General features: G+C 51.0%; 1 protein-coding gene across 8 annotated transcripts in view; it reads left to right on the forward strand.

Moving 5' to 3' along the window:
• The window catches only part of SMARCA4 (SWI/SNF related BAF chromatin remodeling complex subunit ATPase 4), an 80,598-nt gene that overhangs the window by 16,615 nt on the left and 36,895 nt on the right, over nt 1-27,088 (forward strand). For all 8 annotated transcript variants that reach the window (XM_075547171.1, XM_075547165.1, XM_075547156.1 and 5 more), the window contains exons 4-16: nt 166-552; nt 746-844; nt 1,440-1,698; nt 3,084-3,210; nt 3,616-3,789; nt 5,325-5,498; nt 6,385-6,552; nt 6,641-6,691; nt 8,813-8,943; nt 9,033-9,090; nt 21,484-21,608; nt 22,727-22,877; nt 24,080-24,243. In XM_075547171.1, the coding sequence (XP_075403286.1) occupies nt 166-552; nt 746-844; nt 1,440-1,698; nt 3,084-3,210; nt 3,616-3,789; nt 5,325-5,498; nt 6,385-6,552; nt 6,641-6,691; nt 8,813-8,943; nt 9,033-9,090; nt 21,484-21,608; nt 22,727-22,877; nt 24,080-24,243 (2,068 nt within the window). The remainder of the gene's footprint in view (nt 1-165; nt 553-745; nt 845-1,439; nt 1,699-3,083; nt 3,211-3,615; nt 3,790-5,324; nt 5,499-6,384; nt 6,553-6,640; nt 6,692-8,812; nt 8,944-9,032; nt 9,091-21,483; nt 21,609-22,726; nt 22,878-24,079; nt 24,244-27,088) is intronic.

A 27,088-nucleotide genomic window follows, 5' to 3' on the forward strand; every position in this document is an offset into this window, starting at 1 on the left:
GGACGGTGCCCAGGCTGAGGAATGTCACCACTCAGCGTTGATGTGGGTCTGGGGCTGAGGCTGAGGCGTGGCCTCTCGGGACTGACCCACCAGAGGGGAATCTGACCATTCCCGTCATTGTCACAGATCGGTGCTGCCCAGTGACTGTCTGCTGTCTCTTCCCAGGCTACCCCTCACCATTGGGCGGCTCTGAGCATTCCTCCAGCCCTGTTCCAGCCAGCGGCCCATCCTCAGGCCCACAGATGTCATCCGGGCCAGGAGGGGCCCCCCTGGATGGTGCCGACCCCCAGGCCTTGGGGCAGCAGAACCGGGGCCCGACCCCATTTAACCAGAACCAGCTGCACCAGCTCCGAGCTCAGATCATGGCGTACAAGATGCTGGCCCGGGGACAGCCCCTCCCCGACCACCTGCAGATGGCAGTGCAGGGCAAGCGACCCATGCCCGGGATGCAGCAGCAGATGCCAACGCTACCTCCGCCCTCCGTGTCCGCCACAGGCCCCGGGCCTGGCTCTGGCCCCGGCTCCGCACCTCCAAATTATAGCAGGCCACACGGTGAGGTCCTTGGGATGGGGAGGGGTCTCAGGGAAGCAGTGGGTGGTGTCGCTGCAGCCTGTACTCTGTGTGCAGCTCCCCCGCTGTCGGCCTTGATGAGGGTGTCTCCCTCATGATGGGAGCCAGCCTGTCCAGGGAGAGTGCAGGCATAAGTACAGGACACACTTTAGCTCTCGTTTGTTTCTCCATACAGGTATGGGAGGGCCCAACATGCCTCCACCAGGACCCTCAGGTGTGCCCCCCGGGATGCCGGGACAGCCTCCTGGAGGGCCTCCCAAGCCCTGGCCTGAAGGTATGTGTCGCGCTCTCATTGGGACACTGACTTCCCATACACGCTGGCACTGCAGACAGGGAGTTGAGCCTGGTTTAGGGAAAGGACGGGATAGCTCCATTCAAGAGACTCGCTTCCTTTTTGGATATGGCTTCACTGACTCCTGCCCACTCTGGTCCCAGGGGCTCTCTGAAAACAGTCACAGCTGATGGCCGTGAGCTTCCCCAGAGAGGCACAGCTGCCCATCTGTCCTTCCTAGAGGACTCGGGGAGAAATGGTCCCTCTGAGTCCGTGCCTGACCCCTCTCCCAGTTCCAGCAGCAGTTCTGCACGTGAGAGGCAGGCTTGGGTTCCATCTCCTCCCCTAACTCAATGAGGCCTTGGGCCAGCTTCTGACCCTCCCTGTGGCCGAGTACTGCCACACAGGCCGGGGGTGGTGCTGGGTGACATCACTGGGTCACGTTCTCCCAAGAGGAGAAGGCGAAAAAGAAGACTACAGGAGGAAGGGCAGTGACGGGGGTGTGGGAGGACAGTGGGGGGGAGCAGCGAGCAGCGGACGGGCTTCTCCTTCTACCCAAGACTCAACCCTGAGCCTCTGCTGTTTGACTTTCACCCAGGACCCATGGCAAATGCTGCTGCCCCAACCAGCACACCTCAGAAGCTGATCCCCCCGCAGCCGACAGGCCGCCCTTCTCCCGCGCCCCCAGCCGTTCCACCTGCTGCCTCGCCGGTGATGCCGCCCCAGACGCAGTCGCCGGGGCAGCCCGCCCAGCCTGCCCCCATGGTGCCACTGCACCAGAAGCAGAGCCGGATCACCCCCATCCAGAAGCCGAGGGGCCTCGACCCTGTGGAGATCCTGCAGGAGCGCGAGTACAGGTGAGGGGCTGTGGCTCTTGTACTCTGGGCTCGTCGTGGGTCCTTTGAGAGAAGCTTCCTGTGTTTCTCCTCACTGTACTGGGCTAGGCTCGTTGTTCCCCGTTTCCTGCCCCTCATCTCGTCTGCGGTCCTCGTCGCCTGGTCTGCTGACCAGCCCTGGGCCGAGGAGACATTCGGTGGTTTCAGATCTTTGTTAGAAACCCTTCTGTAGCAAGTCTCCTTGTAGATCGCCAATTTCCCCTGGCATCTTCTCCAGCTTTTGGTTGATCAACATTCTAAACCACCCCCTGCAGGCTCACCTCTCAGAGCCGCTGACTGCTGTTCCCAGGGACTGTGAGGTGCAGGGTCAGTGTCTCATACTGCTGGGTGTGCCTCCCCAGCTCCTTGCCCATCTCCTTCCGGGCTCCCAGGGTGCTTACGACTTATTCCTCGAGGATCCTTGGTGATAAGCCAGGTGCTCTAGTGAGTCTCTGCCAAGTGATTGTCTCTGAAGGGATGTGCCTAGTGCCCCAACTATCTGCGGTGGCTCTCAGCGGCCACCACAGCCCTTGCACAGCCTCCACCGTCCGCCCTTGTCACGTTCACAGTCAGATGACGCACAGCCACTGTCCGCTCTCTTTAGTCACCACCAGAGTTCCCTTCACGGCCTCCGTCAGGCTTGAAGCTGACCTACGCTGGGTTGCTCTCCTCTTAGCAGTCCCGTGGCCCACTGCCCATCCACTCACTGGGCGCTGAGGCCCCCAGATCCTTGCTTGCTTTCCTTCATCGCCTTGTCGTCTCGATGAATCAGTCGCCTTAGTTCCTGTCCTCCAGCCCAGGGAAAAGGTGCCCTGCACACCCCTTCCAGCCTCTGAGACCACCTGTTGTGCGCCTGCTCTTGGCCTCCCTGCTCCCTCTTTTGCCTATACGGTCTGTTTTGTTAAGGTGACATTCAAAGTATCTTTTAAAAATGTACTTGTGCCAGATCTGCCCCTGAGGCAGAAACATTTCTCTAGCTTCCCATCAGCCACTCCTTTCTGTCCTCTCTGCTCTGTCCTTACAAGGCTCTCCCTCTTTACAGGAAACTACCAGCCTGTCACTTAGCAGCTGTGTGCTTAACCATGTATGTGCTCAGAGTCTCAGGGTCTCTAAGGGCCCCCAGTTTCCCCAGCAGCACACTGGGCCCGGCACCTCATCCGTGTTTGGGGGCCTCCAGAGGCTGCCAGGCTCACACTGCTGAAACGTCATCTACTTTGCTCAGGCTTCCAAGTCACTGTCACGGGGATCTCCTTCTCTGTTCTGGGGTGTTTCCTACCCACTTCTAGGGATGGTGGGCACAAGTCTCTCCGAAACTTGGGCTTTAATGAAAGGGGCTCACCTGCCCTTTTTTCTGTCTTTGCGCCCAGGTTGCAGGCTCGAATTGCACACCGAATTCAGGAACTTGAAAACCTTCCCGGGTCCCTGGCCGGGGATTTGCGAACCAAAGCGACCATTGAACTCAAGGCCCTCAGGCTGCTGAACTTCCAGAGGCAGGTGGGGCTTAGTGGCAGTCTGCCACTGTGGGTCAGGGACCAGCTGCAGGAGGACGGGCCAGCAGTGGCTGAGGCTTAGTGTCCGAGAGCTCTGTGTGGGCCGTTGCGTCCTCAGTGAGCACAGGCCCAGGTACACTCAGCTGCTCCTGCTGGGATGCCAGGCTTAAGTGTGAGGAGGGAGTGCATGGCTTTTCCAAGCCCGCAGCAGCATCTCTGATGCAGGAAAGCTGAGTGAACTACTTCCGAGGGTCTTGTGTTTTCAAATGATCCCTAGAAATGGAGGTGGTGGAGAAATGAAGGGACAGGAGGGCCCTCTTGCTGCGCAGGGTGGACTGCACACTGGAAGGCGCTGGTGGGGAGCCACCAGGCCCCGCACACAGCCAGTCCATCCCCTTACTCTCCGTAGCTGCGGCAGGAGGTGGTGGTGTGCATGAGGCGGGACACAGCCCTCGAGACGGCCCTCAACGCCAAGGCCTACAAGCGCAGCAAGCGGCAGTCCCTGCGTGAGGCCCGCATCACGGAGAAGCTGGAGAAGCAGCAGAAGATCGAGCAGGAGCGCAAGCGCCGGCAGAAGCACCAGGTACCCCTGCCTGCCCCATGCCTGCGGGCCTTTGCCTATAAGCTCACCCCAGGCTTCCTGTTGGCCACATTCCTGTCCCTGAGCAGTCATGGTGGTGCAAGGCTGTGCGGGTGGAGCGGGAAGAAGTTGCTGGAGGGGACGTTTGGACTGGCCTGTGGGAGGGAGCTGTCCAGAGCGAGGGGCAGGTGAAAGACCACATGTGATGGGAAAGCACAGAGCCCGGGGCCGTGAAACGGGAGACTGGAGAGTGGGAGCTGAGTGGGCAGGTCGTACAGAGACCAGTGTTCCACCCCACGGATTTGGCTTCGCTTCCCGTGAGGTGCAAGCCCTGGAGGGTGCTGGGTAGAGGTGGCGCCAATCTGAATGGTCTTGATGAGATCACTCAAGGCGTCTACAGTTGCAAACCCAATAGGATTTGGAGTAGACACCTTTATTTCCTCAAGTCCTCCATTGGTGCAGCTTTAAAGAACAGCAAACAGTTTGCTGTCAAGGTGTGTTCACCACAGTCAGCATTTGGGTTGGCCTTCTCCCATCTCCCCCCACCCCCCCACCCCCCAGTGTACAGACACAGGGCGAGAGAGAGGCAGCGCTGGCTTCCCGTGTTGGAAACCACAGAGAGCAGTTCTCCGGGCTCTGTGGAGTCACTATGTGTCTGAGTCAGCCCATTGGCGTGGGCTTTCGGCTCTATTTCCAAGGGGGCTTCAGAAAGTGGCGGGAAAATGAAACTAAAAGATAGCGACAACTCCTATTAATCCATGCTGGGCTGTTTGGATGGGGTGATTGTTAATTTTCCCCATGATTAAAGGTGTTGATTAGGGGAGGTTACCGGCTACCCAGAGTCAAGATCATTAACCAGTAAGGATACAGTCATTGACCCACATTAGTGCTTCTCCTCAGCCACGTGGTCACTTGGCTCCTGCCTCTCTGGAGCAGGACGCCCGCCTGCCTGCCCCTCAGTTCCATAGTCTCAGTGCTGTTCCTTTTGCTCCGTCCCGTTTTTTCCGAGCCACAGGCTCAGGGGCCTCAGACCTCGACCTCTACCACTTCAGAGAGAGTTCTGGAACGTGTTCTTTCCATGGTCCTGGGCTTGTTCCCTCTTGATTTATTTGTAAGTGAACACATTGACCTGCTTTTGTAAACCTTTGAAACCCAGTTGGCTCTGCCGGTGTTGTGTCCCATCTCCATGGGCCCTGCCTGCAGTAACCTCGGGGGACAGTCCCTGGGAACGTGTCGCTGGTTTTCCACTTTCCACTTCAACTCTTGTACCAGCTTCTGATGTCCTCAGAAAATGAAATCTGGGGTAGTGGGAGCATTTGCCAGCCTTGGATTGGCAGTGCCACGCTGCGTCCAAGGGCCCTTCTCCCCACCCAGTCACCAGCAGGAGGTTGTGTCATTAACTCAGGGAAGCTTGTTACTAGGCGGTTTCAAGCTCCCTTCTCGTTCACATCAGATGTCTGCAGCCTTAGTTTGCCTTGTGTCACCTGGGGCAACGTGACAGTGACGTCGGCCTTTTCTGCTCTGTGCCGTCCCTGCAGGAATACCTCAACAGCATTCTTCAACATGCCAAGGATTTCAAAGAGTATCACCGCTCGGTCACGGGCAAGATCCAGAAGCTTACAAAGGCAGTGGCGACATACCATGCCAACACAGAGCGGGAGCAGAAGAAGGAGAATGAAAGAATCGAGAAGGAGCGAATGCGGAGGCTCATGGTAATGTGTTTGCCTCGGGGACTCTGGTCCCTTCTGATCTGTGGGCACTGGGTTGGGTGGTGCAGAGACCAGGTTGTCCCCAGGGCACAGGCTCAGAGGGCAAGCAGAGAGCGGGGCGGGGGGGGGGGGGCGGCGGAAGGGGCCCTGGTTTGGGAATCAGGCTAGCTCTCTAACCTAGTCGCTCCTGGCTGAGTCCCCAGCGCACAGACCACGTTGTGGACTTGGGTCATTTAGTGGGTGCTCTGTGTTCTCTTCAAAGTGGAGATGACACTGCCTTCCTGGTGTGAGCCATACGTAGGCAGGTCCTTCTGACCGCTCCCCTGCCCTTCTCTGACTTTGGTTCAGCGGTGTGGCAGACCAAGTGCTGTGTGTGCAGAGACACAGTAGTGAGAGGACACTGTTCCTGCCCCCAGGGGACTCGGGTGGGGTCTTCTGGAGCCATGTAGGCTGGCCACAGGACAGTCTCTGGGTATCACTTCAGACTTCGTAGGAGGAGGCAGGTTGTGATTTGAAAGATGAGAGTTGCTGCAGGGGGTGGGGTGGGGTGAGAGTGATGCTGCTCAGACCAGGTCAAGAGGAGTTTGGATCTGGGATCCAGTCGGCTCAGAGCCCCCACAGGCCCTGGCACTCAATAGGTATTTTGCAAACATTTAGCTGAACAGTACGCCAACAGAGCACGGTGCTGGGTACCAGCTGAGAGGCGCCTCAGTGTGTGTCTGGTAGCTGGTTCTCTCTCTCTCTCTCTCTCTCTCTCTCTGTCACACACACACACACACACACACACTCCCCTCCTGCCCCACCAACCTGAGGCGTTTCTGATCAGCAGAGTGTGCTGGAGGGTACTCAGTCTTGCTTGCCAGCCCCCTAACCTGACACACTTCTGCAGGCTGAGGATGAGGAAGGCTACCGCAAGCTCATTGACCAGAAGAAGGACAAGCGCTTGGCCTACCTCCTGCAGCAGACTGATGAGTACGTGGCGAACCTCACGGAGCTAGTGCGGCAGCACAAGGCCGCTCAGGTCGCCAAGGAGAAGAAGAAGAAAAAGAAAAAGAAGGCAAGAATTGGCGGGCTAGTATTTGCCTGTGTTGCCTCAGCCTCGAGCTCCCAGGTCAGGAAGTAACCTTGTCTGTCTTCCCTTTCAGAAGGCAGAGAATGGGGAAGGACAGACGCCTGCAATTGGGCCGGACGGCGAGGTAGGTGGGCAGGGTTTCTGGTTGTGGAAAGGTCAGCCCAGCCCAGACCTCGGGTCTGGTGTACCCTTCTCTTCCCAAGTCACAGAAGCTGTCCGTGGTGGTGGTGAGGGTCAAGTATGTCCCCAGGCACCCACTCCCCAGAGGGAACTGAGCTAGAGACTGCTGGGACCCCCAAGACTATGGCCACTAGCACTCTTACTGTCTCTGAGGCTGAACTAGTAACTGTTAGAATACGCAGCCATGTAAGAGCAAAAGGGCAGCATCGACCCAGGGACCGAGCGTTCGGGAGGAAAACGAGTCTGAAATAGATGAATTGAAAGCATGGTGTCTGCTATGCTTTTGAGGTTTTCCCACATTTCTCTCCCACTCCATCCAGGAGCTACAAACGCGATTCTTTCCGGAGCAGTGGGTCATGGTAGCTGGGCACCATCGAGTTCTTCTGGTCTCGGTGGTGGAGACTGAGGGTTGCGTGGCCCAGTGGTCCACTGGGCGAGTTGTTTTCGTGTGTCTCTCCTGGAGGGTCTTGTGTGAGTCAGAATCAGTGAGGTTGGCGTGTGCATTAAGTTCAGAAGTCTGTCTGCCCACGTCTTCATTCTGTTACTGAGACAGCTTCCCGAGTCAGTCCACACAGGTCCTCAGCATCTGGGTCGTTGGCTGCCAAGAGCTGCTTAGGCTGCACCTTGCTTCCTGCTGTCCCTGAGAACCCTGCAGGCAGCTTCGGGGAGGCCCAGCCGACGGGCAGCCTGCTGTCTGCTCCCCTGTTGTCTTGATCATCCCTGCACTTCGTGGCCGTGCGCACACGCAGTCCTACGGGGTCCACTTCCCAGAAGCGGGTGGCTGTGGTGACAAATTTAAGTACATGTGTATATCAAATGCTTTTATTAAAAGTGCTTTCCTGGTGTTTTTAAACGAGGTGAGATGGGTGGAATTCCACTGACGTCCAAAACCCCTCTGCAGGCTGTGTGTGTGATGGACTCCGTAGGGTGGCAGGGAGGGGCTCGGGGAGGTGGTGGGGCGGACATCCCTGTGGTGGTGGTAGATCTTAGTTGGTGGTTCTCAAGCCTGCTAGTGCATTTGAGGCACGAGGGAGTGTTTAGTAAGGCAGGGGGCCCGGCCTCACCCGAGAGCAGTTGAGTCGATCTAGAAGGTGGACCATGGGGTCCTTGGAGAGTGTAGGGGTAAAAGTCGCTGACCGAGACCGTCTGCAGCATCCACCTGAGGGGTCGGGGTCCCTGTCGCCTTCCCCGGGGGGCTGCTCAGAGGGTGAGGCTTTAACGTGCCAGCAAACTAGCAGCCCTCCGAGTGAGCAGGAAGCAGGCGTGTCAGAGGGTTGGAGACAGGAGGATAAGTTCTTCAAGACGGTTTTATCTACATCCTGAAGATTTTCCTTAAGAAATTTGAAGGCCTCAATTAAGGGGGAGGATGTTTATCCAAGATCGACATCTCCGAAATGAGGAATTCCTTGTTTGTTCCTAGCAGGAAGTTATTGTTGGGTCTTCTGAAGCATTCCAGTGAGCTGTTGAACAGAAAGGACTTGGGAGCTTTGCTGAACCCCACAAAGGCAGTCCCAGCGGGCAGCACTGTGCTGCGGGCCCAGTGAGAGGGGACAGTGGTCATTGGTGCTAGAAGGGGAGAGCCCGAAAGGCTTGTTTCTGATGCCAGAAGCCTAGGAACAGCAGGCAGCTGTGAAGCTCGAGGTCAGGGCTCCGGGAGAACACACACCGCACACTCGTGAATTCTGAACTGAAACAATTGTGCCAATCAGTTTAACTCCAAGAACTAGCTGTCATGTATCTAAGACCAGTGGTTCATGCAATTTGATATTTCCACCTGTGCATTTTTCTGAATCATGACCCTTTGCCCTCAAGCTGCTTCTGACTCATTGCCACTCCACAGGACAGGGGAATGGCTCAGCAGGGTTTCTGTGACTGTCAGTCTCTACAGGAGCCAATTGCCCCACTTTCTCCTCATGGAGCCGTTAATGCTTCCCCACTGTGAAGCCGGTCACCGCCACTGGGGCTGTGTCGGGGCTGTCTTCTGGCCGTGAAGGCAGGCGAGCTCACCATCAGTTGGCCCTGAATCACCCTGTTCTTGACTGGATCCGTTGGGGTTCTTTTTCAGCCTCTGGATGAGACCAGCCAGATGAGTGACCTGCCAGTGAAAGTGATCCACGTGGAGAGCGGGAAGATCCTCACGGGCACAGATGCCCCCAAAGCAGGGCAGCTGGAGGCCTGGCTGGAAATGAACCCTGGGTGAGTGGGAGCGGGCCAGTGGTGGCCAGGAGTGCGGGCCCATTGCAGGGGCAGTGCCTCGTGTGTGGTCTGACGGGCATGTTTTCTAGGTATGAAGTAGCGCCACGGTCTGACAGTGAGGAGAGCGGTTCTGAAGAAGAGGAAGAGGTAAGCCGGGCCCGAGTGTCCTGCGTGGTGACTGTTGCCTATGTGTGCTTCACCCTGGCCGCTGAGACCCTCTCCCGAAGGGACAGGGTGTGCAGCCTTGGTCCAGGCCTGGGTGTAAAAGATGTTGTCCCATCCAGTCGGGTAGGGACTAACCCCATGTGACTATTTCCATTTTAACTGAGCCAAGTGTACACTAAACACATTTCTGTAGGCTCGAGTAGGCTCCTCCTTCCCAACCATTGGTAGGAAGCAGCCTGTGTGTGGAATTCTTCTGTAACTCGTTGTAGCCCATGTTCATGTGTGCCCATTCTTTGGAAATGGCTACGTGGCTGCATTGATTGTGTGTGTCTTCCAGTCCATGTAATCACACCTGCAGGAAGGTTCCTTCTGGCTTTTCATGGGCTTGACTTAGGAGCTCTGGGCAGACCTGCTTCCCATCTCCATCCTGGTTGCTCTCCTGGGAAAGGGTCTCAGAGGGCCTGAGCTGTTGTACCCACTTAACCTCCTGGGTGTGTGTGTGCGCGCGCTGCTCTTATAAGTCTTGGATGGCTCTCAAGGTGGAGCATTTCTCAGGGGCCACGGACCATTCACATCCCTTCTGTGACCGGCTTGCTTCATTTTCCCACTGCTGGTGGTTTTGAACTAGGACTTTTAAGGGTTTGATAAATACTTAACCTTCGCTTGAAGCCAGCTCAGTGATCACCTCTGCCTTGCTTTGGACTTGCCTACCTGTACCCTGCCCCTGTTTCATTTTTGCGTGACCCTCCTTAGGTTGTCTGGGATTTTGTTGGCTCCAGCTGTGAGGTGGAGCACTAACTTTCCCCCTCAGAGTAGTAAGCCAACTTGCATACTGTTGAATCTTCCCGTACCCGTTGACTTCTGATATGTTAAAAATAAAGTTTATTCGTTTTTGAAGCTATTTGAGTGCGAGGACCACCAGTTTAGTTTCTTGTGGCAACCTGATAATGCTAACCTAGGTGTTTGTGTTGTTTGTTTGTTTGTTTTTGCGGGGAGAGGGGAATTTAACAGAAAAAAGACATTCTTGCTTTCAAAAGATTAGTGGCTAATTATAGTTCCCTTAATAAGGATGAAAGGGACAGAGCCAGTATGATATTCAAGTGTTTCATAAAGCTGGGAACCATGTGGTTGTAACTTTCTAACGGTGTTACTGTGCGGCATGATTACTGAAGTGTAATTCCCGTTCTATGGGAATGATGGAGTGGCGTGGGGGTGATACAGCAAGCTGTGTATCGGGCTGCCACCCACAGGTCGGCAGTTCAAAACCACCAGCCATAGTGTGGGAGAAAGATGAGACGTTCTACTTCAGTTAAGAATGACGGTCTCGGAACCCACCTGCAGTTCTGCATGTCCTGTAGGGTCGCCACGAGTCGGCACTGCCTCGATGGCAGTGATAGCGTGAGATGGACTCGTAAGTGTGTAACGTGAAGACTTTTAGTAATTTGTGCAACGATCCTCACATGCCAGCTTTAGAACCGGTGCATCGCCCCACAAAGCGCCCTCCTGTTTGAGCTAGTTAGTTTCCCCCCCCCCCCGCAGCCCCAGTCCACTTCTGTCTCTGAGTTGCCTTTGCTGGGAGCCAAGCCACATGTAGTCTTTGTGTCCAGCTTCTCTCGTGCAGCACAGTGTTTTGGAGTTTCGTCCATGGTGTGACGCGTCTTGGGAATTCGTTCTTTTTTATGCTGAGCTGTGTTCCAGTGTAAGGCTATGCCAGATTTGGTTATCCATTCAGTAGTCGATGGACATTCATGGTGCCTCCATCCTTGGGCAGTGACGAACAGTGATGCTGTGAACATTCCATACCTGTGCACATTTGTGTGGACGTGGGTTTTTTCATTTCTCTCGGGTAGAAACCTAGGAGTGGAATTTCTGGGTCGTATGGTAAGTTTTTGTTGAACTTAAAACAAAAAAACCCCCCAAAACCTGCCAAATTGTTTTCCAAATTGGCTGTCCCGTGAGTTTCATGGGTTCCAGTTACTCCACATCCTCCCTTTTGATTGTGGCCATTCAAGTGGACGTGGATGCGGCACCTCGTTGGGATCTTATCTGCATTTTCCTGGTCACTTGTGGTGCAGAGCACCTTCTAGTGCGTATATGACATTTGTACACCTTATGTGATGCAAGTCTATTCACATTTTCACCCATTTTTATATTGAGGATTTTTTTTGTCATCTTATTATGAAATTGTAGGTACACGAGCCTGATCAGAGAGATAATTTGCAAATATCTTCTCCCTGCCTGTTTTTTGTTTTCAAGAGGAGAAATTTGTAATTTTGATGATGTGCAATTACCACATTTTTTCTTTTGTGGATTTTACTTTGGGTGTCAGACTGTTTACCTAACCCAAGGTCATAAAAAGTTGTTTTTTTCTTAAGGTTCATCCGGAACAGCAGTTCTCAACCTGAGGGTCACTACCCCTCTGGAGTCGAACAACCCTTTTGCAGGGGTCGCCCGATTCATAACAGTAGCAAAATGACAGTGATGAAGTAGCAACGAAAATAATTTTATAGTTGGGGGGTCACCACAACATGAGCAACTTTATGAAAGGGTCCCGGCGTGAGGAAGGTTGAAAACCACTGCTAGAAGTTTTACAATAGAAGCTTTTGTGCTTAGGAAAGACTTCAGTCCTTGTTGAGTTGATTTGTGTGTGTGGTCTAAGGGCCTACGCTTAGACCCTCAGTGTTGGCCCCTGATGATGTCCCTCGCCCACCATCCCTGGTGGCTCAGTGAGCTATGTGCTGGGCCGCTGACCACAGTCACCAGCCACTTCACGGGAGAAAGACAAGGCCTTCTACTCTCATCAGGAGTAGTTATAGACTTGGAGACCCTCGGGCACTTTTGCCTAGTCCTATAGGGTCCCCAGGGTTGACTTGATGGCAGTGAGCTTTTTTTGTTATCAAATTTATTTATTTATTTTGAGAATTTTTTGTTGTAATCCTTCATTACACAAAGTTGCGTAGAGTTGTGAGTGCGCACACCCTGTCTTATTTCTGATCTTACCTGTAATGAGTGCGCCATTGCGAGATATTAGCTGCAGACTTTTTGTAGCTGTTCTTTATCAGGTTGAGTGTGTTGTTTTGCATTTCTAGAATGTGTTGAGAATTTTTTATCATGAACAGGTGCTAGATTTTTAAAAAAATATATTTTCTACTTTATTTTTCTTTTTTTACATTTTATTAGGGACTCATACAACTCTTATCACAATCCATACATATACATACATCAATTGTATAAAGCACATCCATACATTCCCTGCCCCAATCATTCTCAAGGCATTTGCTCTCCACTTAAGCCCCTTGCATCAGGTCCTCTTTTTTTTCCCCTCCTCCCTCCCCTTTCCCCCCTCCCTCATGTGCCCTTGGTAATTTATACATCGTTATTTTGTCATATCTTGCCCTATCCGGAGTCTCCCTTCCCCCCTTCTCTGCTGTCCCTCTCCCAGGGAGGAGGTCACATGTGGATCCTTGTAATCAGTTGCCCCTTTCCAATCCACTCACCCTCCACTCTCCTGGGTGCTAGATTTTATCTTACACTTTTTGGTATAACTAACTGTCCCCTAAGATGATCATGCGAGTTTTTTTTAAAGCCTTTATAGTGATTTTGTAAAACCTGGCTATGGCTATAGCCTTGGGTTAATGTTGGCCTCATAGAATAGATTGGGAAATGGTTCCTCCCCTGTTTTTCAAAAAAGTTTGTGAAAGATATCTTTTGAGTATTTGATAGAGCTTACCAGTGAAACTAACTGCCTAGATTTGAGCCTTTTCTTTGTGGAGAGTTTTTTTTTTTTATTTTTTATGACTGGTCGTGTTTTATTTGTTGCTTCCACCGAGTATATGCCCAGTAGAGGGATCGCTGGGTCATAAGGTAGATCAATTTCCATTTCCTTTAAGTATCGCCAGATTGCTTTCCACAGTGGCTGTACAAATCTACACGACCACCAGCAGTGGAGGAGGGTTCCTTCTTCACCACAGCCCCTCCAACACTTGTCGCTCTCTCTTTGTGGAGAGTTTTAATTACAAATCCAATTGTCATAAGCCTTCATGTGTTTTTCCTTCATTTTTGCGTCAATTTTAGTGATTTGTATCTTTTGAGGGATTGTCACCTCTGCTCTCTGGATAGCTGTAATCAAGTTGTTATTGCAGCCCCAGGCTAGCTTGTAATTTTCATACGGTTTATAGTAATGTCTCTTTATTGGAAATATTTTTGGAAATTTGGTCATTAACCTTTTTTTCTTGTTCAGTCTTTGTCTAGCCTATTGGCTTGATCTTCTTTTCCTGACGTAGGTGTTTAAAACTAAAAATTTTCCTTTGGCATTGCTCAAGCTGCATATTGCTAATTTTGGATACATTTGTTTTTGTTTCATCCAGAGTACTTTGTAATATGTATAGATTATTTGTAAGCATGTTGTTTCATTTTAAGCATTTGAGAATGTACCAAAAAATTTTTTTAAAGATCATTTTATCGGGGCTCGTGCAACTCTTATCACAATACATACATACATCCATGTGTCAAGCACATTTGTACATTTGTTACCATCATTATTCTCAAAACAGTTTCTTTCTAACTGAGCCCTTGGTATCAGCTCCTCATTTTTACCCTCCTTCCCCCACACTAACTCCCTCATGAACCCTTGATAATTTATAAATTATTACTGGTTTTTCATGTCTTACACTGTCTGATGTCTCCCTTCACCCACTTTTCTGTTGTGTGTCCCCAGGGAAGGTTATATGTAGATCATTGTGATCAGTTTCTCCTTTCTCCCCCATCGTTCCTCTTACCCTCCTGGTCTCGCTACTCTAATTATTGGTCCTGAGGGGTTTATCTGTTCTGGATTCTATGTGTTTCCAGCTCCTATCTCTACCAGCGTATTTATAAGCGTGTTTTCATTTTAAGCATTTGAGAATTTACCACAATTTTAATGTAACTTTTAATTACCGTATATACTCGAATATAAGCCGACCCTAGTATAAGCTGAGGTACCTAATTATTACCTGGGAAACCAGAAAAACTGATTGACTCGAGTATAAGCCTAGGGTGGAAAATGCAGAAACTTTTGGTGAGTTTCAATAATAAAAAAAAAGAAAAGAAAATTACTAAAAATTGAGACATCAGTGGGGTAATGTATTTAAATATTTATTTTAAATAAAAAAATAAATAAAAGGAGAGCAAGTCATTTAACATTAGTAAACCAGCACAGTAAGTGGAAAATAGGTTCAACAAAAACAAGGTATCGACAATGATACCTTAAGATTACTGTTCCCCTGATGCCAGGGGCTTAAGTGGAGAGCAAATGTTTTGAGAATGATGAGGGTAATGAATGTACAAATGTGCTTTATACAATTGATGTATGTATGGATTGTGATAAGAGTTGTATGAGCCCCAATAAAATGATTTTTTTAATGAAAAAAAAAAGATTACTGTTCCCTGAGCTCAATCAGCAACCAAGCTAAAATGTAAAGAGTTAAAATCCTTCAAAACTGGAATCCTTCTCATCATCCGTATCCCAATGCAGAGCTTCAGCTGGTGTGAGGTCATCATAGACGCTGTCCTCATTGAGATTGCCATCATCACCATCACTGCTGTCATTTTCATACAAATCACAGTCTTCACTGCCATCCATAGCACTACTAATACTACATTTCTGGAATGTCTTCCAAGGCATCTCGAACCCACTTTGCTATTAACTCTACGTCAGGCTTCATGAGATTTCCTCCTTTTGTTAGTCGGGCTTGACCAGATGACATCCATTCATGCCACATCCTTCGCACGCAGTCTTTAAAAGGCTTTTCAAAGATTCACGTCATAGGATGGCTCTGATTGGTTAGATGTGAGTAAACAAGCGTTCGAAGCCCTGCAGTGTCAGCAGGGTTTTGAATGAACAGTGAAGAAACAGCAGTCACCTGCGAGATAACGGGCGCTCGTCCCGTTACCTCGGGGGTCCCAGCGAGATGTTACACCTTGCTGGGATACCACTCACCCATGCATAAGCCGAACCCCAGTTTCAGCACATTTTTTGTGCTGAAAAACTCGGCTTATACACAAGTATATACGGTAATCTCTCAACATAAGAACACTTTGTTCTAATAATCTGGCATTCTGTGATGCTCACCTTCCCGACATGATCACTCAGGACAAAGCGGGTACATAAGCAAATGTAGTAAAGAAAGCTGATTGTGCCCAGCTATCAAAAGATAGAGCATCTGGTGTCTTAAAGGCTTGAAGATAAACAAGTGGCCATGTAGCTGAGAAGCAACAAAGCCCACATAGAAGAAGCACACCAGCCTGTGTGATCATGCAGTATCAATGGGATCAGGTATCAGGCATCTAAGATCCAGAACAAAATATATCAATGTGAATGGGGTAGAGTGGGGGTGCATTGAATGGAGACCCAAAGCCCATCTGTAGACAACTAGACATCCCCTTACAGAAGGGTCACAAGGAAGAGACAAGCCAGTCAGGGTGTAGTGTAGCACCAATGAAACATACAACTTTCCTCTAGTTCTTTAATGCTTCCTTTTCCGCACTATCATGACCTCCATTCTACCTTACAAATCAGAGTAGTCCAGAACATGTACACTGCTACAGATAAGAGCCCACAACACAGGGAATCCAGGATAGATAAATACCAGGACCAACAATGAGAACAGAGATACCAGGGGAATAAGGGGAAGGTGGGGGGAGAAATGGGGAATCAACATAATACCCTCTCCCAGGGGGATAAACAACAGAAAAGTGGGTGAAGGGAGACAGAAGATGATGTAAGATATGAAAATAATAATCTATAACTTATCAAGGGTTCATGATGGAGGGAGGGTGCAGGAGGGGGGAGCATGAGTTGATATCAAGGGCTCAAGTAGAAAGAAAGTGCTTTGAGAATGATGATGGCGACATGTGTACAAATGTGCTGAGGAGACTAGCAAGAGAAACTCCATGTGTAAGCTGCTAAGTCCCTACCCCATTCTTCCCTCCCATCTCAGAATGTTGACTGCTAGGTGAGCTACCCATTCTTCAAATGTGTCAATTCTTATTATTATTCAATGTCCAAATTTCTGTGTTTTTTTTCTTTTAAAAATAATTTTATTGGGGGCTCGTACAACTTAACACAACCGCTGAAGACAAAGAGGGTGAACAAGCAAATGTGGTGAAGAAAGCTGATGGTGCCCGGCTATCAAAAGCTATAGCGTCTGAGGTCTTAAAGGCTTGAAGGTAAATAAGCAGCCATTTAGCTCAGAAGCAACAAAACCCACATGGAAGAAGCACACCAGCCTGTGCGATCACGAGGTGTTAAAGAGATCAGGTATCAGGCATCATCAGAACAAAAAAATCTTACCATAGTGAATGAGGTGGGGAGTGCGGAGTGGAGACTAAAAGCCAATTTGTAGGCCACTGGACATCCCCTTACGGAAGGGTCTCAGGGAGGAGACAAGACAGGGTGCGATGAAGCAACAATGAAACATAAAACTTTCCTCTAGTTCCTAAATGGTTCCTCCCCCCCAACCCCTCACTATCATGATCCCAACTCTACCTTACAAGTCTGGCTAGACCAGAGGATGTACACTGGTACAGATAGGAGCTGGAAACTCAGGAACCCAGGGCTGATGATCCCTTCAGGACCAGTGGTGTGAGTGGCGATACTGGGAATGTAGAGGGAGGGTAGGTTTTAAAGGGGAACCGATTGCAAGGATCTACATGTGACCTTCTCCCTGGGGTTTGGACAACAGAAAAGTGGGTGAAGGGAGACGTCAGACAGGGAAAGATGTGACAAAATAATAATTTATAAATTATCAAGGGCTCATGAGGGGAGGGGGAGGCGGGAAAATGAGGAGCTGATGCCAGGGGCTTAAGTGTTGAGCAAATGTTTTGAGAATGATGAGGGCAATTAATGTACAAATGTGCTTTACACAATGGATGAATGTATGGATTGTGATAAGAGTTGTATGAGCCCCTAATAAAATGATTTTTTAAAATTCCATACATTGATTGTATTGGCAATTTGTATATACGTTGCCATCATCATTTTCTAAACATTTACTTTCTATTTGAGCCCTTGGGATCAGCTCCTATCCATGCTCTCTCTTTCTCTCTAATCATTTTATTGGGGCTTGTACAACTCTTAGCACAATCCAAACATACATCCCTTTGTGTAAAGCACATTTGTACATTTGTTGCCCTCATCATTCTCAAAACATTTGCTTTTGACTTGAGCCCTGTATCAGCTCTCTGGTTCCCCCTTTCTACCCCTCCTTCCCTTTACCCTCCTGGTATCGCTACTCTCATTATTGGTCCTGAGGGATTTATCTACCCTGGATTCCTTGTGTTTCCATTTCTTATCTGTACCAGTGTAAATCCTCTAGTGGAGCCGGTTTTGTATGGTAGAATTGGTATCAAGGTGCTGTAGGAGAGGTTGGTGGGGGAGGGAAGCATTAAAGAACTAGAGTAAAGTTGTATATTTCATTGTTGCTATATTGCACCCTGACTGGCCTGTTTTCTCCCCACGACCCTTCTGTAAGGGGACGTCCAGTTTCCTACAGATGGGTTTTTAGTCTCCATTCCGCACTCCCCCCTCCCCCATTCACAAAGAACAATTTTTTGTTCTTTGATGCCTGATCCTATTGACACCTTGTGATCACACATGTTGGTGTGCTTCTTCCATGTGGGCTTTGTTTCTTCTCAGCTAGATGGCCGATTGTTTATCTTTAATCCTGTAAGACCCCAGACACTATCTTTTGTTACCTGGGCACCATCAGGTTTCTTCACCACATTTGCTTATAGACCCTCTTTGTCCAGCCATCGTGTTGGGAAGATGAGCATCATGGAATGCCAGTTTAATAGAGCAACGTGTTGCATTGACGGAGTACTTCAGGCGTTTTGTTTTGTTTGTTTTTTTCCAGTTGAATCTGATAGGGTTCCATGCCCTGGCCCCAAAGTCTCTTTTTGGTTTCCCCTCAGGACTTTCTTGCCCTGCTCCCCTAGCTATTGTACACCCTTAGTGTTTTGCCTTGGTGTGGTGGGGTCAGATCCGGCACAATTCCTGTACTGTGTCTCTAGTGTCCCCTGTAGGGCTGTGGGTCAGTAAGGGATGTCGTGTCTCGTAGTGGGGCTGACCATGTGGTCTCTCTGCATTGGCTGCTCTGAGCAGGGATATCGTCCTCAAGGCTTGGTGGGCCAGGATGTCCTCCACTCTCCTCCTCCCGCTTCATTTGCTCCCGTGTGCTCTGATCAGACATGCCCCTCTCCCTGCGTTTCAGTGCTGTCCTCTGAAGTGAATTCTTCTGCAGGGAGGGGCAGCTGTCCACGTAGTTGGGATTGGGCCCAGCCCCTGAGACCTCAAATAGAGGTAATTAGCTTCTTCCTTTCCTAATTGCCTCGTGGCTGTGGCTAAGACTTGGAGGACACTGTTGGATGGCAGGGGTGAAAATGGGCGTCCTTGCCTTCTTTTTGATTTCATGGGAAAGCTTTGCGTCTTTCTCCATTTAGTACTGGGTGAACTGTGGGTTTTCATATTAAGGGATTTTCTCGTGGTGGCGTGTTTGTGACATGACAGGGATTGGCTTGTCCCGGTGTCTTTCCTCATTGTGGGCATCTCTTGGCTTCCTTTCCTTTGTTCTGTTGACGTGACCTGTGACAGTACTGATTTCTAGGTTCAACTACCCTTGGATGCCTGCAAGAAAGCCCACTGGGTTAGGATAGATCACCCTTTTTTTCTTACCTTTTTCTGCATGCAACAAACTCTCTGTGTTGGTTGGGGGGGTATTAATTTAACCTTCATTTTGGAAGTTTAGCTTAACTGGCCATAAAATTTCTTGGTTGACAGTTTGTCTTTTTTCTCTCTCAGCCCTTAGACGCTCTCATTCTGCTGCCTCTTGTTTCAGATGGGAACTTAGCTCCTCTGGATGTGATGTCTCTGCTTCCATGATTTTATCTCTACTCTTGGCTTTGAAGTTTGACTGAAGTTGTCTCTCTGCATTTATTCTCCCTGCTGTTCTGTCTTATGTGTATTTCTTCTCCTTGCTTCAGCCTTCCAGACAGGTACTGTCTTAGTGCTGTTGTCAGTGAGTACCATGGCTGGTTTTCTGTAACGAACAGTCACCTAGTCTCACTTTAGGAGGTGGTGTGGTTGTTGAGTGAGTCCCACTCGCAGCACGCTGGGTGCAGCGGAACGAAACACTGCCTCGTTATGTGTGAGCCCAGTTTTGCAGCAACCGTGTGAAACCACCTTCTGAGAATCTTTCTCTTTGCCACTGCCCTTCTGCTTTACCAAGCACGATGGCCTTGTCCAGGGACTGGTCTCTCCTGATCACATGTCTGAGGTCTGAGAGGAAGGCTCACCATCCTTGCTACTAAGCACTCTGGTTGTGCTTCTTTCAAGACAAATGGTTGTCCTTTTGGAAGTCCATGGTGCTTTGAATATCCTTCACCAGCACCACAATTAAAATGCATTATTTGGTCTTCTTAGAAGTTAGCAGTCAGAATTTAGGGTGCTGACTCCAGGGAAAGATGATCTTCAGAGAGAGAAATCTTTGTCGCAACAGTTTTAGCATCCTCCTCCGCCTTGTGGGCGGTCTCCTCGAGGCATCTGTCTTTTCCCCATTAGTGCTTGCTTGCTTCTGTACCTAATCAGTTCCTTTCACCACTCAGATATGAAGTGATAAGGTGGAATTACAGCCTACTTGGATGTGGTCTTATGTATTAGGGTTTGTAACATATGCTGTGGAGACAGAATTCAATCCTACAAGGTGGTTTTGTGTTGTTTTCAGTCAGGTTTGGGACATTCACAGTTCTGTGGCCTTACTGAGAGTCTGCTGTGGATTCATTGTTCACCCTGTGCTGAAACTTGTCTTCCTTATTCCACTGTACGTGTTTGTAGTCGCTCCCAACATACTGATGGTAGCAGCTCTTTTGGAGACTGTGCGTGTTAAATTTGACCTTTGTAGGAAACAGGTCTGATTGACTGTTCTTTCTCCTGAGTTTGTGTCCTCTGCTCATATTTGCTTGTCTTGAAATAGGGTAGTCAGTTTCTTCTTACTCTGGATCCTGATTGGGGCAAGGGGTGTTGCTTGTTTAGTAATTTCCTTGGGCTAAATCTCTGGACTCTTTCATCTCTGATTCTTGTTTTTATGTTGAGTCTCCTGGCTCCTAGGGTTGGCCCTTTTTACTTCAGGCCCTTAGTGCTGGTCTAGTGAAGGCCCTATCTTCTGCTGAGGGAAGGACCCATGGCACGTCCCGGCGGCTGGCATGACTCTGCCAGCTTTGACTGTCTTCTGGACCCTTCCTCGTCTCTTCTTCCTTCCCCTCCCAGATACCACTGCAAAACGAGTCAGCCCCTCTGAGCCCACGGCTAGACCTCAAGGCCTGCTCTGCCCAGCAGAATCTCGCAGCTGCCAGATCTAGGGATGGGGACGGGCTCCCACTACTTCTGGCTGGAGTCCCACAGGTTTTCAAGCAGTCGTGCTTGCGCAGTGGGGACTGATTTCCTGAGCTCAGAAGTGGTAGTCCTTAAGAATGGACCCAGCTAGTCTCCAGACTCTTTGTTATTAGTTAGAAAAAGGCCGTACCTGTCACAAACTTTTAAAATCAGAAATGTTTATTACCGTCTATATATTATTCCAAATGATCTTTAAAATTCATTTCCCATCTTCTGAGAGAATGCTACTGGATTTTGATGGGAATCTAGCTTGTCATACTAAATCATGATGTTTTTTAAAATTAATTTTAATACTTATAGAGAAAATGGTCTACTCTTTAAAAAAGATTATTATAGGAATGCTAGGATTATTTAATATTAGGAAATATATTCATTTGGCCAATGTATCATGTAATATCCCAGTACTATGTGCTCAATCCATGCTGACCAATCCCTGAGTGAATCACAACAGTCACTCAATTTACAAATTTATTTTTTTTTTAAAAACACAAACACTTGTAGTAAACTGTGCTGCCCCGCACCACCAGCGTTGTTTGATACATTTTACATGTTCTAGCCCCGTCTATGAAAGCTGGAGTAAATTCAAAGCAACAGACACTGAAAGTTGGTTATAACATGTGTGATTCCTGGACGATCCAAAGAATGAACTCAAAGGCAACCTGAATAGGCAAAGAGTCAGTGGCAACTGCCTGCTGTTCAAGAGGACGAGGAGGGTGGGTCTTCTCATGTCAGCACGGGGGCCTGAGAAGCCCGTGGGACACAGGAGAGTTAGGAAAAGTAGCATAATTGACGGTGCAAATAAGAGAAAATGCCAGTGAGTGGCATGGTGCAGTCTGGGATGGGAAGCAGGTACAGGAGTTGTTGAGCATTACCTCTGAGAGCCCTTCTTGGGGGGAGCCCAGCACCATGTCTGTGGGAAGGGTGGTGTTACCTGGCTTATCTCTTGGTAGGAGGAGGAGGAGGAGCAGCCACAGCCTGCGCAGCCTCCCACCCTGCCTGTGGTGGAGGAGAAGAAGAAGATTCCAGATCCAGACAGCGATGATGTCTCTGAGGTGGACGCCCGGCACATCATTGAGTAAGGGAGCCTTCCATGTAGTCCCCTTCAGCAGCAGCTTGTGAAGTGGTCCTGGCAGCAGCAGCCAAACAAACACCAGATTCCGAGTCAATTCCGACTCCTAGCCACCCTGCCAGGGTCCCCAAGCTGTGATCTCTCTCTATCTCTCCCACGAGCAGGGGATGGGTTTAAGCAGACCTGTGCTCTCAGAGCTGCGGGGAAAGCGAGCAGGCAGTTTATTTACTTAACATTTAATTTTAAGGAAAATCGGAATTTCAGATAGGTGACACATTCACACTGCTCACCAAGGGCTTCTGAGGCACAGGTGTGCGGGCAGCAGCTGGGCACCCCACCAGCCTGGGTGTTCACGAGCGCACCGTGTAGGCGTGTTTTGCTTCTTGAACTTTTGGTTGTGATCTGGGTGACAGTGGACAGAGCACACAGGTCTCACAGCAGCTCCCACGGTTAGGTTGGTGACCTTGGTTGCCATGTCCGCAGGGTGGCCCTGTTCTCCCCATGCCGTGCCATTTCTTTCCTGTGTGTGGGCACTTTGTCTTGAGCACCTGCACAAGGTTTGTGTGACTTGAGAGAGCATTGGCCCTCTCTCTCAGAGCTGAGTGTCCATTGCCCAGCCTGCCTTGGCGCTGTGTAGCCAGTCCTCTGCTGGGGGCAGTGTGAAGGCCGTCGCGCATCTCTGGCAATGGGAAACATCGCTGTCTTGCCCAAGAGTGTGAGCGGCACTTCTAAAGGGCGAGGGCACCAGGTCAGACCACAAAGTAGCGGAAGCCCGAGTGACGGTTCTGGGCGAGACTCTTCAGTGTGCGTGTCTCCGTTTGAGTCAGGTTGTCTCTGCAGGCAGGGTGGACCAAAGCTAGTCTTCCTGGGAGGACACAGGGCCACCACTACTGTAGTGTGTAGGCAGAGCAAGCCCCCAAGACCCTCAGAAGTCCACTCTCAGGCCTCACTGCGATTGCACTTGGCCACTGTCCATATCCTCAGGCTGTCCAGCTGTCTGTCACAGTCTTTTCCGGCTCAGACCCCGGGGCAGTGGCCAAAAGCGCCGCTACACAGTGGCTCGTGCTGAGAGAAGGTGGTCACTGGCCAGCTCTGTGCCCTCAACTGTGTGTCCCATCTTCCAGGAATGCCAAGCAAGATGTCGACGACGAATACGGCGTGTCACAGGCCCTTGCTCGTGGCCTGCAGTCCTACTATGCCGTGGCCCATGCTGTCACTGAGAGAGTGGATAAGCAGTCAGCGCTGATGGTCAACGGTGTCCTCAAGCAGTACCAGGTGAGGGAGGGGCAGGAGCTGGCCAAATTCCTTGGCGGCAGTCTTGATGGGGCTGGCGGTTAGACAGATTCACACTCACCTTCCCTCCTTTGTCTCCTGCTCTGCACCTCGGTTCCCATCCTAAAGCTGTTAGATGAGCCAAGAGGAGACTGTCAAACTGCAGCACGTCAGCATCGCGGTGCTGGCTGTGGGCCAGAGCAGAAGTGCCTTATGCGCCAACAAGCCCCGTGAAGTAGGCACTGTCGTCATCCTTTGCAGTTTACGGGACAGGGTGGGGCACCGAGAGGATCAGAGAGGCATGGTGTGTCCTCTCATTCACACAGCTCCTGAGGGTTCTTGCTAGGACCCAGGACCCAGCTCAGGACACGGCGTGTCCTTGTTTCTTGGGAACAGCCATGATGTCTGACCTGGGCCCTCAGACAGTTCTGGTGCTGGGTCCACCGCCCCGAGTGCCTCTGGGTGCTCCCAGCTGCAGCCGAAGGAGGTCATACCAATTGTTGTTTGGGGCCCTCGCCCCCATGTCCCGCCTCTCAATACTGTTGTAACCATGGAAACTTCCAAAGGTCAGTGTGGTCTGAATAGAGAACGTGGCCCAAGCTCCTTTCCTCCGTCTCCTGAGCATTTTGAAGTTTTCCTTCATAAAAGATTATATTCCACTTAAAGAGCCATCTGTCCTATAATGCTTGCAGTTCAGAAAGGCTACAAGCTCACAAGGGCCCCAGTTATTCTGTGGTGGGAGCCTTGGACTCTCTGTAGCCCCTCAGGCAAATAAACTAAACTCACTGCCGTCCAGTGGGTTCTCACTCTTGACCCGTGTGCACAGAGCACAGCTGCCTCCTAGGATTTCCTCGGCTGGACGCCTGACAAGCACATTGCCAGGCCTCCTGCGGTGCCGCCCAGTGGGCTGGACCAGCCAGCCTTTAGTTAGCAGCTGCCCGAGAACTTCCTGCACCTCCAGGATCTCTGCCCACCCCGCCCCCCGCCCCTCTGCACATGCACATGTACGCACATTAGATCTCCCGATTTGCTGTGTCACATGGTGCAGGCATGTGTCCTCAGGTGTGCAACTTGGGGTTGTGCTGTAGCCCTGAGACGTTCGGGCACAGCACCCCTGGGATTGCAGGCGTGATCAGGATGGGGCCGTGGAGAGCGGTGCTGGTGGTTGGGGGGTGACAGTGCCTGAGAGCTGCCCTTGGCCGCAGATCAAAGGCCTGGAGTGGCTGGTGTCCCTGTACAACAACAACCTGAACGGCATCCTGGCCGACGAGATGGGGCTGGGCAAGACCATCCAGACCATCGCGCTCATCACGTACCTCATGGAGCACAAGCGGATCAACGGGCCCTTCCTCATCATCGTGCCCCTCTCGTGAGTGACCCGCCACAGCAGGCCTGTGGGAGGGCGGCATGGGGTCCTCGTTGGCTCCCTGCTTGGGCTGGTGGTTGGGAGCAGTGGGGCGTTGCCATTCCACCCCAGACAGGCTCCTCCAGAGTCTCCCTCTGCCGTACGCAGCCCCACTGGCCTCTTTGAGATGTTCCACTGATCTGGGCAGTCTTCTTCCTGCTCAGTGTGGACAGAGCCAGGGTTTCCTTGGGAGTTAGGGCTGACCCATCTCCAGCCCCACACCAACTGTTGCCCTGGGGGTTATTGGGCTCCGTGTGGAGACATGACCTGGTTCTCTATCATAGTGACCCCCAACCTGACTGAGCACTCAGCTGAACCACTCTAGCCCCTGGTCAGTAGGGAGCTGAGTGTCTGTGCTCCAACTTGCTAGGGAAATGGCTTCATGCCTTTCGCCAGAGCTCTGGAGCCGTGTGCCCACAGCTGGGGCTAGGGCTCGGACCTTGCAGTGAGATGGGACCCCGCCCGGCCTGGGGGATTCTAGGACCTGCCCAGGATCTAAGCTCTTCCTTCTCTTCCCCATTCCTTTCGAGAGTGTGAGGTGGGCTCTCTGCTGAGAGCCCCTCCTGGTGTGGGGCACCCTTCCCCTCCCTGTCCTGTGTGCCTGAGCGTCAGGCATATGCCAGAGCCCTTCCTCCTCAGCCTTCCCTGGTGGAAGTACCCTCTGAGGTCGGTGGGCTGGCCTTCCTCCCCATGTCTGCTGTAGTTAGACACGTGCCACCCCAGCCTCCTCCCCTTGCTTCCTGTCACCGTGAACGTCGCTGACCCCAGAGGGACCCTGTCCGTCTCCCCGAATACAGCTCTCCCCAGAATGTTGTTCTGCAGCCTTTGTCCATCCGTTTCATCTCCAGGGGATTTCAAGTGTGTAACAAATCACATGTGTATACAATTCACAGACTCTTGGAATCTTAGATCATCCTCTCCCCCACGCCACAAGAGCCCTGCTGCCATTGAGTCGATTTCCACAGATCATGTATAAGGATGGGGTTTGTGAGACTGAGTCTACCCAGTGGGCGGACTTATCTTTCTCCTGAGGAGCGGCTGGTGGATTTGAACCCCTGACCTAGGAGTTAGCAGCGATTCCTAACTGACAGCACCACTGGGCCCCTTTTCCCAGGACAGTGGGATGAACCAGGACATTTACACTGGTGTTACACTAGTGACTGACCTGGAGACCGTCTCCAGATGGGACCCATCTTCCCTTGGCCTTCTGCTTCCGCTGTCCCATCTCCATGATCTCCTCTCGCCTGTGTCCTTCAGGATTGAGCCCGTTGGAGTCCTACTCAGGGGTTTGCCCGACTGCCCTTTAGATTGGGCTCATTGGATGGGACGGGCATTTTAGGCAAGGTCCTCCCCCACAGGTGGCGCTGTGACCTTCTTGGTGCCTCACGTCAGGAGGCACCCGGTCCTGGCAGGCCCACCAGGAGGGCAGTGGACTGTGGGAACCTGGTGTGTGCCAGAGGTCCCCACTGTAGCCAAAGAACTTTTTTTTTCAATAACTAAAAAGTATCCTGCGAGGAGGTACTTAGAAACTATGTAACTAGCCCACTTCCTATCCTACTGTGCTGACAGTTGGGCAGTCACCCCTGCATGTGGGCACTTTACATGGTCTCTCCTCCCCCGCCTGGGGAGCTCTTCCCGTGGATTCCTGTGCCCTTCTGACATGTCCTTGTCACCTGGCTCTGGTGGTTTTTTATTTCAGTTTGGACTTTACAGAAAAGATACCAAGGGAGTTGAGAGAGCTCCCCTATCCCCCTCCTTTTACTTCCCCAGAAATTAACGACCTTACCATGGGGCATTTTTCTGAGCTAAGACATCAGTCTTGGTCTGTTACTGTTAACTCAGGCCAGACCATCTCCCAGTGCCCTGCTGTTTTTCCTTGTGTCCCTTTTCTGCTTTAAAGCTGGGTGGGGGCCGTGCCTGATTTCCTTTGACGTTGCCAGGGAGAGTTCTTAACATCTCACTGCCATTGAGTCAGTTCCGATTTGTAACGTCCCTATAGGACAGGGTAGAACTGACCCAGTGGGTTTTCTGAGACTGGAACTCTACAGGAGTAGAAAGCCTGGTCTTTTCTCTTGCAAAGCAGCTGGTGGATTCAGACCGTGGACTGTGTGGTTGGCAGCCCAACATGTAACCACTATGCCACCAGGGAGAAACCAAAACCAAGTTCACTGCCAGCTCATTAACGCCTTTCTAGGACAGGTGGAACTGCCCTTGTGAGTTTCCATGACAACTCCAGTCCAGAGCCGCCTTTCTCACACGAAGAGGCTATGGGTTTCGAACTGCTGACCTTGAGGATTGAAGTCTGGCATGTAACCACTAGGCCACCAGGGAGGGAGGAGATCAAATCCACCATTAGCCCCAGGCCAGTCCCTCTAAATCAGGTTTACCTCCAGCTTCTGTCATTCTTTATAAATTCTGACTTCAAAGACACTTTCTCTGCTGGAGGCGGTGAGCTATTGCAGTGGCCACACTGAACTCTTAGGCACTACTCAGGACTTGGAGGGCTATTAGGGAAGTAAACGGTGATAGCTGGGTCAGGACAGCTGCTTCTCACCCGTGCCCACAGCCATACCTCTCTCTGGTTCTCAGACTCTCGGCCCCGCAGCCTCCTGGCCTTTGTCCTGCTGTGGCAGTGTTACAAAGCTCCTTTACTCGGCCACCAAATGCCCCGAAGGCCCTCCACTCGTTCAGCTCTTTGTGAGCACTCAGCTATTCTGCTACCGCTGCTGTGCTGCTGTTCCTCGCCACCTCTGATGTCACACCTCCATCTCCTGCACCAAGGAGTGTCAGGGTCTGGGGTTCAGAGGAC

This window comes from Tenrec ecaudatus, chromosome 1 (assembly GCF_050624435.1).
Source record: "Tenrec ecaudatus isolate mTenEca1 chromosome 1, mTenEca1.hap1, whole genome shotgun sequence".
NCBI classification, from domain to species: domain Eukaryota; kingdom Metazoa; phylum Chordata; class Mammalia; order Afrosoricida; family Tenrecidae; genus Tenrec; species Tenrec ecaudatus.